Source organism: Schistosoma haematobium, chromosome 7 (genome assembly GCF_000699445.3).
Source record: "Schistosoma haematobium chromosome 7, whole genome shotgun sequence".
Lineage (NCBI taxonomy): Eukaryota > Metazoa > Platyhelminthes > Trematoda > Strigeidida > Schistosomatidae > Schistosoma > Schistosoma haematobium.
Genome location: NC_067202.1, coordinates 4,416,890 through 4,430,434, shown reverse-complemented (window position 1 = coordinate 4,430,434; position 13,545 = coordinate 4,416,890). Strand labels below are relative to the sequence as shown.

Genomic DNA, 13,545 nt, shown 5'->3' with positions numbered 1-13,545 from the left:
AGATTTAAGATAGAGGCTATTGAAGTATTTACGGTATTTGAAACTCTATGATGAACAGCTTGCATAATATTAAGAACGATGGGAAAAACTATACAAAATTAGTAGATTTAGAATGTAAACAGATTTATAAGTCTGAGGGGGGTGGGGTGGGTCATTTAAAGGTTCTTGATATTTGAAACCATGGTACTTACTGAACACGTATTCATCATGATAATTGCAAAGGATTCTTTTCAATCTGTTTCTTAGCATTACTACTAATTCTTAGTCTGAAATTTCTTCAGAATTCTTATTTAGAAAATTATTCATTTATACTACCTGTATTATGAATAATTAAAAACAAGTCTTTGTAAAGGTGTTATAACGTGTGACCTGTTAATGGTTAACGTCACGATACCGCCAATTCGAGAGCAGTGAATTATCGATCGGGCCAATGACTCATGAAACCCCGTACGAGGAGTCTAGAGTCCTTATCGGTTCTGCTTCGTGCCTAGCCCTGACTGTTAAGTGCAGAACACCAATATCAACCTCTGCAATATGAATCATTTATTTCAAGCATACTGGGTTTATGTACCAACCAGACAGACCACATCGTACCATAAAATATGAAACATTTGTACAACATTTGGCCTAATGTGGCTATGAATGTGGGAGATAGTAATTGATAGACAGGGCATAATTCAAGAATGGTAAATCGTATAATAATAGTTCATAGGTCAGAATAAAGCTCATAATAAGAGGGACATGAATATGAACAGTTTAGTTAGTTAACAATTATACAATAAAAATATACGTATAGTAATAGTCCAGGAATAGATCTCAACAGTTAGCATTCCTTATTCTCATAGATGAATAACAAAAGGTTATTTATGAGTTGGTCAGTAGGGTGTACTTTCACCATGAGAACTATCTTCAAAGAATATAAAAATCTACATATAAAAAGATTCTGGTTGATTGAACAACAGAAGATTCAAGGAAGAAAAAAATGACAGATCTTAAAATAACCACAGTAAATAAAAACATATTTCAATCCAAAGGTCCACATGTTATTATCGTCAAGTTGAAGCTCCATCAAACAAGTAGAAATCGGTGCATTCGGTATAGAGAACAAAGATTTCAGGTATCAAACTCATGAAAACTGATGGATGAGCGAAGAAAATAATGATTATTGTTCGCCTAATCAAATTAGTAAATAGTCTGACAGGTATTAGATGAGTTATGTATTTTCCTACCCTTATTATTATTGTGAATGTTATCGGTTGTTAGCATGATACCATACTCACCTTCTAGTCAGGCCAGTCACGTGTTCTGGATCCGAACTGTGTTGATGTCCTGTAGAATAGACACACTAGGGGTCTCATGGTAAGCAATTACTGTAGGCATCAAATGATCAACGAAGTTGAACTCCATTAAGCATAGCTATTACTTAGGTCTTTGAAAAGCTAGTCAAATGATTCATGATTAGACAAGAGATCTTCTGAAGTTATTTAGTTTTGAAGAGAGTTCTAATCATGGACTAACTATTAAAACCCAATGAAACATTAAATAGTTTTCAATAAGTCTATACTTCACACTAGTTCATGGTGATTGGTAAGTCTTGCTGAATGAATGCTATATTCGGTTCCTAAGCTATTCTTGTAACCCACAAGCTAGAACTATACAGCGACCTGAACACGAAAGAAAGGCGCAAAATATACAAGAAGCACTTTACACCAGAGGTTCATTTTGGCACAGAAAATATAGGGTTTTTATAGTATTTTAGATGTCCTTGGGTTCCCCGAAAATTCTGGAATACTACTAAACATAGTATCAGCATAGTAGTCAGCCAATCAGAAACTCTACATGTGACTTTTCACTTTCTTGATGTTTCTGGCTAAACTTCAACTGAACGCTGATTGGATAAAATGCTTCTTAGTGTGTTCCTGACCCTTTCTTGTCTTTTGCAAAAAGTTTTCTGGATCACCTCAACAGTGATAACTACATTTTAACAGCAAATTAATTCTCTACGAATTTATTCAATTTTAAGACTATAAATTACAAACAATTATGAGATTCTTCTAGTCTAACTAGATAAATTGGAAGAATAATACATAACGCTCCAGCAATAGTCTCTCATGGGATTGAAGCGAGAAGTCAAGAATTTCAGGAATGGTGATAGAATATCTCTGTGTATATACATGACGATAATCTTGACCTTTGAATAATGAGAACAACCAATCAGAAGATAGAAAAGGTCAGGAAAGTGATATAAATTGGAAACACTTGAACATCAGAACTACCATTTAACAATAAAAAATTTTTTTTAAAAAGAACTAAGTAAGTTGTGGTCTTTCAAGAAAGTCTACTATTCAAATAAATACTTCAAAATAACATTTATAGACAAATAACCGGTACTTACCGTCGTTTTGATCTTCTAGATGAAGTGACCACTGCTCCTGGTCGAGTTCGTTTATTAGAAGCTAATTCATTAAGAGATGGATTTATAACACTTGATCTAGGTGATTCAATTTCTGCTTCAGGGCATGAGAACACTGATGGACGTTTAGGTTTTGATACATTTGAAACTCCGGACCCTATGAAAAGATTTTTTTGTTGTTTTAATGATATTAATGAGTTTTAAGATGAAAAAACATGGGAATAAGAAGATAACTGTTAAATTACAATTGATTGATCACTGGGTGCCGATCAATCTCATGCGTGTCTCGTCCTTATTAGTGCAGCTGGGTGACACGAGATCGAATCCGCCAGGGAGCACCAGTTCCCTCAAGATTACAGGTACACCTTGCTGACGAGTGCCAAGTAGCACGAAATCCGGATCCAGGGTTTCCTGTCGACTACCTCCAACCACCATCGCACTGTTAAATTATTTAAACACTGCAAAATAACTTTATTACTAACAATCAATCCACCATCATTACGCTAATAACTATCTGAATATTGAAATTTAAGAAATGTTCGGTTATCAGATAATTGCTTTAAGCCACTTTAATTCATTGAATTATTTGAATGTTGGATTCTCTTATGAGTTGAGGTGATTTAGGCTTCCTATGATATATACCTCTTTGATGAATTGCAACAGACCCGACAGTAGTTAGTTGATTATTTCTATTAGTTATAATTTACATCATACATTGATCTATGTCAGATGATTATTGAAAATATTGGGTTACAGTACGGCTGTTTTCATCCTAGTTTGAAGCTCTTCAGCAATACACATTCACTACTCCACCACGAACCGAACCCAGGACACTCTGGTCTCGTGGTAATATTTGACTTTTAAACCAATAAATCGTGATACATTAGTTTAGAATTTTACTTCATTCAACAAAGGATATGGAGCAACTATTTTAAAAAAAAATACTACTGATGAATGACTGCTTCACTTCCAACATGGATAAGCTCAACTAATCACAGTTTTTTTCAGTAGAACGCCTTAAATTGCTTCTAGAAACTAACAACAACTTGATCTTTTGATATAAGGAGTTTAAGTATATGGTTTTTGTGTTTAATATGTTCCTCTAGTCAAGTGTTAATTAGTTTTTACTCATTGATCATACATGTAAATTTACATGTATGGTAAAGAAGTGTTATAATAATCTAACACATGTTTTATAGGCTTGAATACTCTAGAAAAAAGATTAGAAGACGTTGTTTCATATCGTTTATCAAACTGGCGGTTAGTACTGAATCAAAATTTTTAATATACATTTCCATATAACAATTTAAGTAAATGTGAGGCCGGTCCATAGGTAAATTAGAGGAAGCTCTAAGAGGCTGAGAAAGAGCCAGAGATATTCCATCCAATCATCTTTGAGAAGAATATTCCAGAATCACTACATGTAGCTTCCCTATTGGACAATACTAATAACCCCCTGTGTGTGGACTGGATAACAACAATGATGATTTCGTTTTTACTAAAATTTATAAATACTTGAAAGTTTTGTACCATAATTGACACTGTTTTTGGAATAACATTCCTTTCACTTATCTTCTGTCTTCTCATTTGCGAATTGGGAGGGTTCTAGTGTTCAAGTGCTCGAGTTGTGTTGGGGACGATAGATCCCCAAAACTCGTATTTTGTAATTTTAACTTATCGATTAAATGTTTAAATATTTGAATGGCAGTCAATTGACGAACTTATTGATTAATGTTAAGAAAATTTCCATGACAATATCGATTATAAATATTTGTATAAATACGCTTGATTTGTGTGCCTGATTGACCTGACCTGGTATCTGCTGGTTGCCTGTAGAATACACTTCTACGTCTTACCAAGACTTCTTGATCGAGTTAGCTAAGTTGGGGATAACGGACCAGAATAGCCTATCGAGTCTCTGAATCCTTGATCCTTCGTTCCGTCCCGAATAAGCCGAATCAGTAGTAGCATTCAAGCTTTAACGAACCTAACAAGTTGTACGCGTCATATCAAGAATATGACCTCTAGATATAACAGTAACTCAATCTAATGATCCTTACCCTCAACATCATCTACAGGAGCGAATCTCCATATTCTATTGACTCACTTTTTTTTCATTTTTAATCGATTCTTGATATAAAATATTTTATCATCTACATTGCTGGATGAAGATCAATAAAATAAATCATGTTTATTCATTAAAGACTGGTAGAGATTCAATCCTGATTAGCGAAAAAACGAAAGCATTCAAATACTTACTCCTAATGATATGAATATCATAACTGTTGAACAAGAATTGTGATTATCTAAACTTGATGTTTAACCTTTTAGTATTTAAATTTGATAATAATGAGTATGAGTTCATACAATCGACATCTAGGATGCAGTTGGACGATCTGGACTTCGCAGATGATCTGGCCCTTCTATCCCAAACGCAACAACAAATGCAGGAGAAGACGAACAGTGTGGCAGCAGCCTCAGCAGCAGTAGGTCTCAATATACACAAATTGAAAAGCAGGATTCTCCGATACAACACAGAATGCACCAATCCAATCACAATTGACGGGGAAGATTTGAAAGATGTAAAAACCTTAACATATTTGGGCAGCGTCATTGATGAACAGGGTGGATCTGATGCAGATGTAAAGGCCCGGATCGCCAAAGCAAGAGCAGCATATTTACAACTGAGGAACATCTGGAATTCAAAACAACTATCTGTCAACTAACACCAAGGTCAGGATTTTCAATACGAATATCAAGACAGTTCTACTGTATGGGGCGGAAACCTGGAGAACTACGAAAGCCATCATCCAGAAAATACAGGTGTTTATTAACAGTTGTCTATGTAAAATACTTCAGATCCGTTGGTCGGACACTATTAGCAACAACGTACTGTGGGAGAGAACAAACCAGATCCCAGCGGAGGAAGAAGTTAGGAAGAAGCGCTGGAAGTGAATATAACACACATTGAGGAAAGCACTCAACTGCGTCACAAGACAAGCCCACACATGGAATCCTCAAGGCCAAAGGAAAAGAGGAAGACCAAAGAACACGTTACGCGGAGAAATGGAAATAGACATGAGAAAAATGAACAAGAATTGGATGGAACTAGAAAAGAAGGCCCAGGACAGAGTGAGTTGGGGAATGCTGGTTGGCGGCCTATGCTCGATTAGGAGTAACAGGCGTAAGTAAGTAAGTACGTATGAGTTCATATGTGAACATAAACACAAGAATTTAGGTACATTCAATTGACGAGTCCTAAATAGGACGAAACATACACTTTTATATATAATCCAGTTTATTTTAGACAGTATAAATATCACAATGTGGAGAATAAACTTACATGATACTACAGATCCTCTGGCACAGTCATTAATTCCTAATTGTTGAGGAATAAGTGAATCTTTTCTATCTTTCAACATTATATCTGAAATTCGTTGAATGTTATTTGATGATAATGAATTGATTGTTTCCAAGGATGGTTTGTTTTCATCTAAATGGTCCATTTCTTTTCCATTGACTTTTCGAATAGTTTGACGCTGAAAAAAAAGATATTTCCACACAAATATATAAGTTACTTGATTTAATTTCAATAGTCTTTACATTTAAACAGGATGAAAATTAATTCTCATTCAGAATTCATGGTGAACTCATGTCTTCTGACGGACTCATTCGAAGTACAGACCAGTGTCAAGCAAAGTTGATTACTCTCACTCTTTCCTCTTTCTCCTGGTGATCGACTGAATCATGAAGATGTCAACATCTGAGGGTAAGTATGGGATACAGTAAGCAGCTAGGATGTAGCTGAACGATCTAGACTTCACAGATGATCTGACTGTTCCATCGCACACGCAATAACAAATACAGAAGTAGACGAGTGTAGCAGCAGCCTCAACATACACAAAGGGAAAAGCAAGATTCTCCGATACAGCATAGCATGCACCAATCGGATCACACTTGATGGAGAAGATTTGGAAGATGTAAAAATGTTTACATATTTGGGCAGCATCATTGATCAACATGGTGGATCTGATAAAGATATGAAGGCGCCGATTAGAAAACAAAGAGTAGCACACCTACAACTGAACAATATCTGGAATTCAAAACAACTGTCTGTCAACCAACACTGAATTCAGAATTTTCAATATAAATGTCACGACAGTTCTACAGTATGAGGTGGAAACTTGCAGAACTACGAAACCCATCACCTAGAAGATAAAAGTGTTTATTAACAGTTGTCTACGTAAAATTCTTCGGATCCGTTGGTCAAACACTATCAGTAACAACCTACTATGAGAGAGAACAAATTAGATTCGAGAGGAGAAAGAAATCAGGAAGAAGTGCTGGAGGTGGATAGGAAACACGTTGATGAAAACACCCAACTGCGTCACAAGGCAAGCCCTCACTTGAAATCCTCAAGGCCAAAAGAAAAGAGGAAGACCAACGAACACATTACGCTGAGAAATGGAGACAGATATGGGAGGAATGAACAAATATTGGATCGAACTAGATACAGAGTCCCATAATAGGACGAAACGGCCGTCCAGTGCTTCCAGATTTCCCATGCTGGTCTAGCTTCAATTGACTCACGATTTCAATCAGTGAAATTTCTAAAATCTCCACAAAACCCCTTCTGATATGTGAATTTGTCTATGTCTTTTTGTCAATAAATGGTCATTTCAGTAGTGTTTTTTCTTCTAATTCATACTTACCTATGTTCTTTCTTGTTTTCTGATTGGTTGTTATTAGTTTTAGCTTTCTAATCTTCCCGTTTCCCAAGGTCATGTTTTTTATATATATTTATTTCAATAACAGGTTTCTAAGTGCATTTGAATTTGGCCTAGAAATAAATAATCTATTTTTGTTACCAGGGTAATATGAAAACATTTTATTTTGTTTACGATTATTATCATTCCACTCTGTCCCATATTTCATTTGTCTTCCTTTATTTTCATATAAAATTGCTTTGGTATTTTTATAACAGTTTTAATATCCACTCCTTTCGTCCCAATACCAACAAGGTTTAAAATGAGAAGTGATGTAGCCAATGTAAACTTAGAACATTTTTCTCCATTTACCATTATCTATTGTATGACAGCACCTAATATCATTTTGTTTATTATTTAATCCACGATTCCTCAGCAGTGCTCATCCACGATCCCGCTCGCGGGATTCGAACCCAGGGCCTTCAGTCTCGCGCGCGAACACTTAACCTTCTAGACCACTGAACCTAATGGGCCAATCCTCGAGGTAATGCAATACGAGGCTGACCTGTGGACAGGGTTGAGCAAGCTCCGGAGGTGAAAAATACAGGTAATTTCATTGGTCTCAGTTTAGAGACCGTTGCAGAAATTACACTGCAAAGAAGAGATACTACACATGATCTTAGCTCAGAGAGCCGAGAAGCGAAGTGAACTCCGCCTGGAGTTCCTCCGTGGGTTTCTGCCGGTCACAAGCCTGGATAAAGGAGGAGGGTTGGGCTTGGGGTCAGCGGCCACATCCCGTAGAAAACTAACTCGCTAATCTATCATTTAATCGTGAATGAATTTGATGTCAGTGGTTAGTATTTGATGACTAATCAGTGTAAAAATCTCAGTCCTTGAAGGAATAGCATAGTAACAATGTGGTGCGTGCTACTTATATCAACATAAGTAGTATATAACACTAATCAGGAATAGAATATCTGGCAACAGAAAGTTGAGAAGATCGAAGAGGAAAGAACGGGAACAAGAGGTAATTGGTACGGAAATGAAGAAATACTGAAGTCTGAGACAATTAATGAACATTTTGCAAATGAAATATTAGAGTATGGTTTTTAAATTTTATGAAGTAACTCTGTAAATATATTGCGTTGTCTTCACCTATGTTATCATTCACTACAGTAATACCGCTAACCAACTATGAGTGATATAGAGTCAAATCCTAACCAGGAAACCAGATTTCTGAGGACTGTAGCCATGGCTTTCCGTCAGTAGTCACGAAAAGGCGATATTTTCAACCACATAATATAGAGCTTGCTGTTTGTCATGTTTGTAATTGCTCAATCAGTTTTGAACTTCGACAGTATTGCTAGGATAAAAATTAGTTCTATGAAGGATACATTACAGTGTTTCAGGATTCTTATTAATTATATTGGTCCATACTTTTTGTAACTTTTTATACAAGGTAAGTCAAACTAATCAGAGTATATGGTCATTATCATCTTATTGTTGCCCAGCAAAACACCATTTCTGTCTTCATCTTCTCATTATAAAACGTTTAACGAGGTTAAAGTATCTATAGAGCCATTAGATAATGTGAACCGTTATGTGGTATTTTAACCTATGACAAATTCACAAATTCGGACACCGAGTCAATTTTTCCATTTGAAATACTTCTGAGATCACATCAGGTTGTGAATACTGTATGTCGTAATAGAAGTGTGTTTTCCATAACGATACCGCCACAATCGGAAATTTGTAGGTCATATTGATGTGCATTATTGTTAGTATTTATCATTTCTAACCTATTTCATCCACTGTTTGAAATCAGATAATGAGTATCTGAAGATAATACCGTACTGTTATTACACAGCAGTGCAGTAAACGGTGCGACTTTGCTCTCAGACCTTAAGTTTGTTGCTCTTGGTGTTACTGCCATGAAATGATCTACCGCGTATGATAAAACTTAAAAAGACTAATTGTTCTAGACAATACAATTAGATTGGATCATCATTATATCCAAGCTTGGTCACCATAGCAAGCCAGTAGCTTAATAATGTCAATAGTTAATGACATTACTTAAAGTACACATTTTCTCAACTGAATGTTCATCATTCTATATTAAGATAAAACATTCATAGTACTCATAATCTATGAAATTATTAAACACTAAAATAGTGATGAATACGCAAATCAAAATATAGACCCACCAATTCATTTGTTGTTTGATTCGAATTGACTACTCCAGTCTGTTTGTTATGACTTTGAATTGACTGTTTAATGTTTGTTGAAGTTTCTAAAACATCAGTAGATTTCGTAGAAACATGTTTGACAGTTTTCAATGAATCTATATCAGTGTTCTCGCTTTCTTGAGAGGTACCACGTATATTCACACATTGTTTTGCATTCTATTAATATGTTATATTATGAGTAAAAGTTAGAATAACAATGTAAAGAATTCATTGGTAATATTAAGTATACTTGACCAGTGAATTTGCTGATCTTACTATTTAATGATACTGAAAAAACATCGGAGCTGTTACAGGATCCATGCTGAAGATAATGAGAATGATGGATCAATTATTTCAGATATCAAGTGTATTGTGAAAAAATGGTTGGAATTTAAGTGCACAGACAATCAGCTACAACGTAGGACCAGACACATATATGCATCAGTCCAAGTTGCCATATCTGATTACCACATCAAGATGAACACCGAATTCATAGAAGTAGTTAATTCAATGATTGTAATTTATAAAGGAAAGATTTCATATAAGGATATAGTACAGGAAGAAAGAATTAGTTCGTAGAAACAAAGATATGAAGCAATTTTAATCTCATAGTTTAAGGGAAGACAGAGAATGTATACAGCTACACCGTTGTGATCGATTCTGAGTCATGTCACATAGTCTCTAACCATTGATTACGATAGTCACGTGAACCCCAACCAAGTTGTCTGTATCTACCAACATGACTTAGACTAGAAGTTAGTGACTTCAAACACTGATGCCACGTATTGGTTCGGTCGCCCCTTACTTTCTTCTAGTCATCTCCAACAGTAGTCAGCATTGCACGTAGTGGTAATTGATGTTCAGGCATACGTACCACGTGGACCAACCATCTCAGTCGATGAAGATTTATAACCTCATCAACTGGTTTACTACCATTCACTAATATCCTGCATCCAACCTCACTATTACTTACACGGTGATCACAGCGGATGATAAGAATGATTTTTTCTTGTCTGGTGCGATTAAAGAGTTTGCAATGCAAGGTTCTCTGTCAGTAGTTTCACTGCCTAAGCCTATTTAATTTATACTTAAAGTAATAGAATAAATCAATAACTAAAGATTTTTTTCCTATTAAAAAAATCATTATCCCTTCATAAAATGGTTAATCTATGGTGAATATCACCTACAGATAAGACTTATTTCAACATAGAGATTTGTGGAGAATAGTGAATGATAACACGAACTGACCAAAATTAAACATCCATTGAAAATCAGAAAGCGTTAGAAAAAGTTTTCATCTAAATATGGGTGTTCCCAGAAGTGCAAATTCACAACTCAGCCAGAGATAGAACTTAATATTCATAACTTCTAGACCAAAGAGCCGGGAATCCACCGGTGTATATTGTCAAACTTCAATCAATTCAAGATATTCCACGACTATCCTCAATGTTTTCAGCGGATAACAACTACCTTATATCCAACATGCTTATACTCTAATCGTCAAGGATGATCAAACACAGAGAGCCGTCTAACATCCTCAACTCCGAGAGGCCAGGTTTCACAAGCATAGAGCAGAACTGCTCTCACCGACGAGTTGTGGATCCGACCTTTTATAGCCAGACTGACATCACGAAGGCGTCAAAGATGGCTCAGATTGGCATAAGCCGCTCTGGCTTTCACCATACGTGCGTTGATCTCATCACTCACGCCACCACCAGCACTTATGCAGCTACCTAGATACACGAACTTCTCGACTACTTCTATCTGCTCACCATCCAGAGTGAGTACAGGATAAGGATCCTGCTAGTCTTGTAGAAGTACTTTGCACTTTGAAGGTGTAAAGCACATACCATACCTACGGACACTGAATGCCAACTGATTAAGTGCGGATTGTATGTCTTGAGTATCATCACACAGTAATACAATATCATCCGCATACTCAAGGTCGAGAAGTTTTCTCCAGGCAACAGATCCACACCACCATTTTTTACGTCCATCATAAAATGAAATGACGATTGGATAAGATGCTTTTCAATGTTTTCAGATCCTTTCATTGTTTTTTTCTTTTTGAGGAGTTTTCTGAATATCCTCAACAAGTTCAATGATTAAACTGAAATTTACTTACTTACTTACGCCTGTTACTCCTAATCGAGCATAGGCCGCCAACCAGCATTCCCCAACTCACTCTGTCCTGGGCCTTCTTTTCTAGTTCCATCCAATTCTTGTTCATTTTTCTCATATCTATTTCCATTTCTCCGCGTAATGTGTTCGTTGGTCTTCCTCTTTTCCTTTGGCCTTGAGGATTTCAAGTGAGGGCTTGCCTTGTGACGCAGTTGGGTGTTTTCATCAACGTGTTTCCTATCCACTTCCAGCACTTCTTCCTGATTTCTTTCTCCTCTCGAATCTAATTTGTTCTCTCTCATAGTAGGTTGTTACTGATAGTGTTTGACCAACGGATCCGAAGAATTTTACGTAGACAACTGTTAATAAACACTTTTATCTTCTAGGTGATGGGTTTCGTAGTTCTGCAAGTTTCCACCTCATACTGTAGAACTGTCGTGACATTTATATTGAAAATTCTGAATTCGGTGTTGGTTGACAGACAGTTGTTTTGAATTCCAGATATTGTTCAGTTGTAGGTGTGTTGCTCTTGGTTTGCTAATCGGCGCCTTCATATCTTTATCAGATCCACCATGTTGATCAATGATGCTGCCCAAATATGTAAACATTTTTATATCTTCCAAATCTTCTCCGTCAATTTACCAAATCAATATTCACCAACAAGAACAACAACAACAACAAAGAAAACAAACCAAACAGCAAAAACAACACTTACTTTAATATCTGAACAAATCTCTGTTGAATACTTATTTGGACTTGATGGAGATGATCGAATCATTATATTTTTACATTGTAAATAATTATCTAAATATTTTAATTGTGTATGATTATGATTATCATGTTCATCATTGGATGATTGATGAATTGGATATTGTATTATTGTGGTTGGTTTTAAATGTACAAATGCACCAGAACAATTTAATGCTGCAATCATTGTATGTTTTGCTAATGATTGACATGCTGTAAATGATTTAGGGGATTTTTTTAAAATTGTTAATCGTGTAGCTAAATCTAAACTCTCAGCAACTGGATAATATTTGGTTGTATTATTGATTGTTAATGATGATGATTTTAACATGATTGTTGATTGTTTCATTGAAGTATGATTTAATAATTCAGTAGTATCTTTTAATTGTTTTTGACATTTCAATGATACTTGTTGTTGTATATTATCTAAATGAAAATAAAATGAAAATAATTTTTCTAGTAAGATTGTAGTGCGTGCTACTTATATTGATATAAGTAGTTAGATGACGCAAGTCAGGAATGTAATGTTTGGCAGCAGAAGATGGGGGAAGATCAGGAAAAGAAAAGCGGGAGTAGAAAGCAACGAAGTTCTAGACAATTATTGAACATTTTGCAAATTAAGTATTATAGTAAGGCTATTATAAACTATTGATTATCAAATTTAGATGAAGATGATCTTCAAATGTGTATGTCATTTTCTATGTAATCAACACTTTGAGTTGATCTTAATTAGGTATTTTTTTATTACAAAGTAATTATGTCATTATTGCTTTAGATTAATATCAGAAGGAGTTTTGTGGAGATTTTAGAAATTTTACAGATCGTGGATACGCACTGCTAAGGAGTCCCATACTAGGACGAAACGGCCGTCCAGTGCTTCCAGGTTTTCCATGGTGGTCTAGTTTCCATTAACTCATAATTTAGATTATTCCTTGAAACCTTCTGGAATTTTGTCTGACGTAAAGTTTCCTTATTTTAGTAACCCATATATACTCAAAAACAGAGTTGAATAGTTAGTCAGTCAGTCAGTCAGTGGAATAACACTGAGTTCAAAAAGAAGGCTATTGAGTAAATCTCTTCACGATATATTTAACGAAATAATATAACAAATAGATCTATTGTCTGTCCTAAGGTCTCTTACTTACTTACGCCTGTTACTCCTAATCTAGCATAGGCCGCCAACCAGCATTCTCCAACCCACTCTGTCATGGGCCTTCCTTTCTAGTTCTTACACTTCTCATTTGGTTTTGAGGATTCCAAAAGGGGCTTGCTCTGTGACACAGTTGGATGCTTTCCTCGATGTGTTTCCTATCCACTTTCAGCGCTGGATGGT

The 13,545-nt window shown here is 35.7% G+C and overlaps 1 protein-coding gene across 1 annotated transcript in view; it reads right to left on the bottom strand.

The window, feature by feature from the left end:
* RASGRF1_1 (Ras protein-specific guanine nucleotide-releasing factor) overlaps positions 1 to 13,545 on the bottom strand; it is a 170,800-nt gene that overhangs the window by 19,789 nt on the left and 137,466 nt on the right. Inside the window, exons 20-23 of the mRNA XM_051217838.1 lie at positions 12,181 to 12,638; positions 9,324 to 9,521; positions 5,757 to 5,952; positions 2,396 to 2,570 (exon numbers count right to left, since the gene is read on the bottom strand). Of these exons, the coding sequence (XP_051064265.1) occupies positions 2,396 to 2,570; positions 5,757 to 5,952; positions 9,324 to 9,521; positions 12,181 to 12,638 (1,027 nt within the window). The remainder of the gene's footprint in view (positions 1 to 2,395; positions 2,571 to 5,756; positions 5,953 to 9,323; positions 9,522 to 12,180; positions 12,639 to 13,545) is intronic.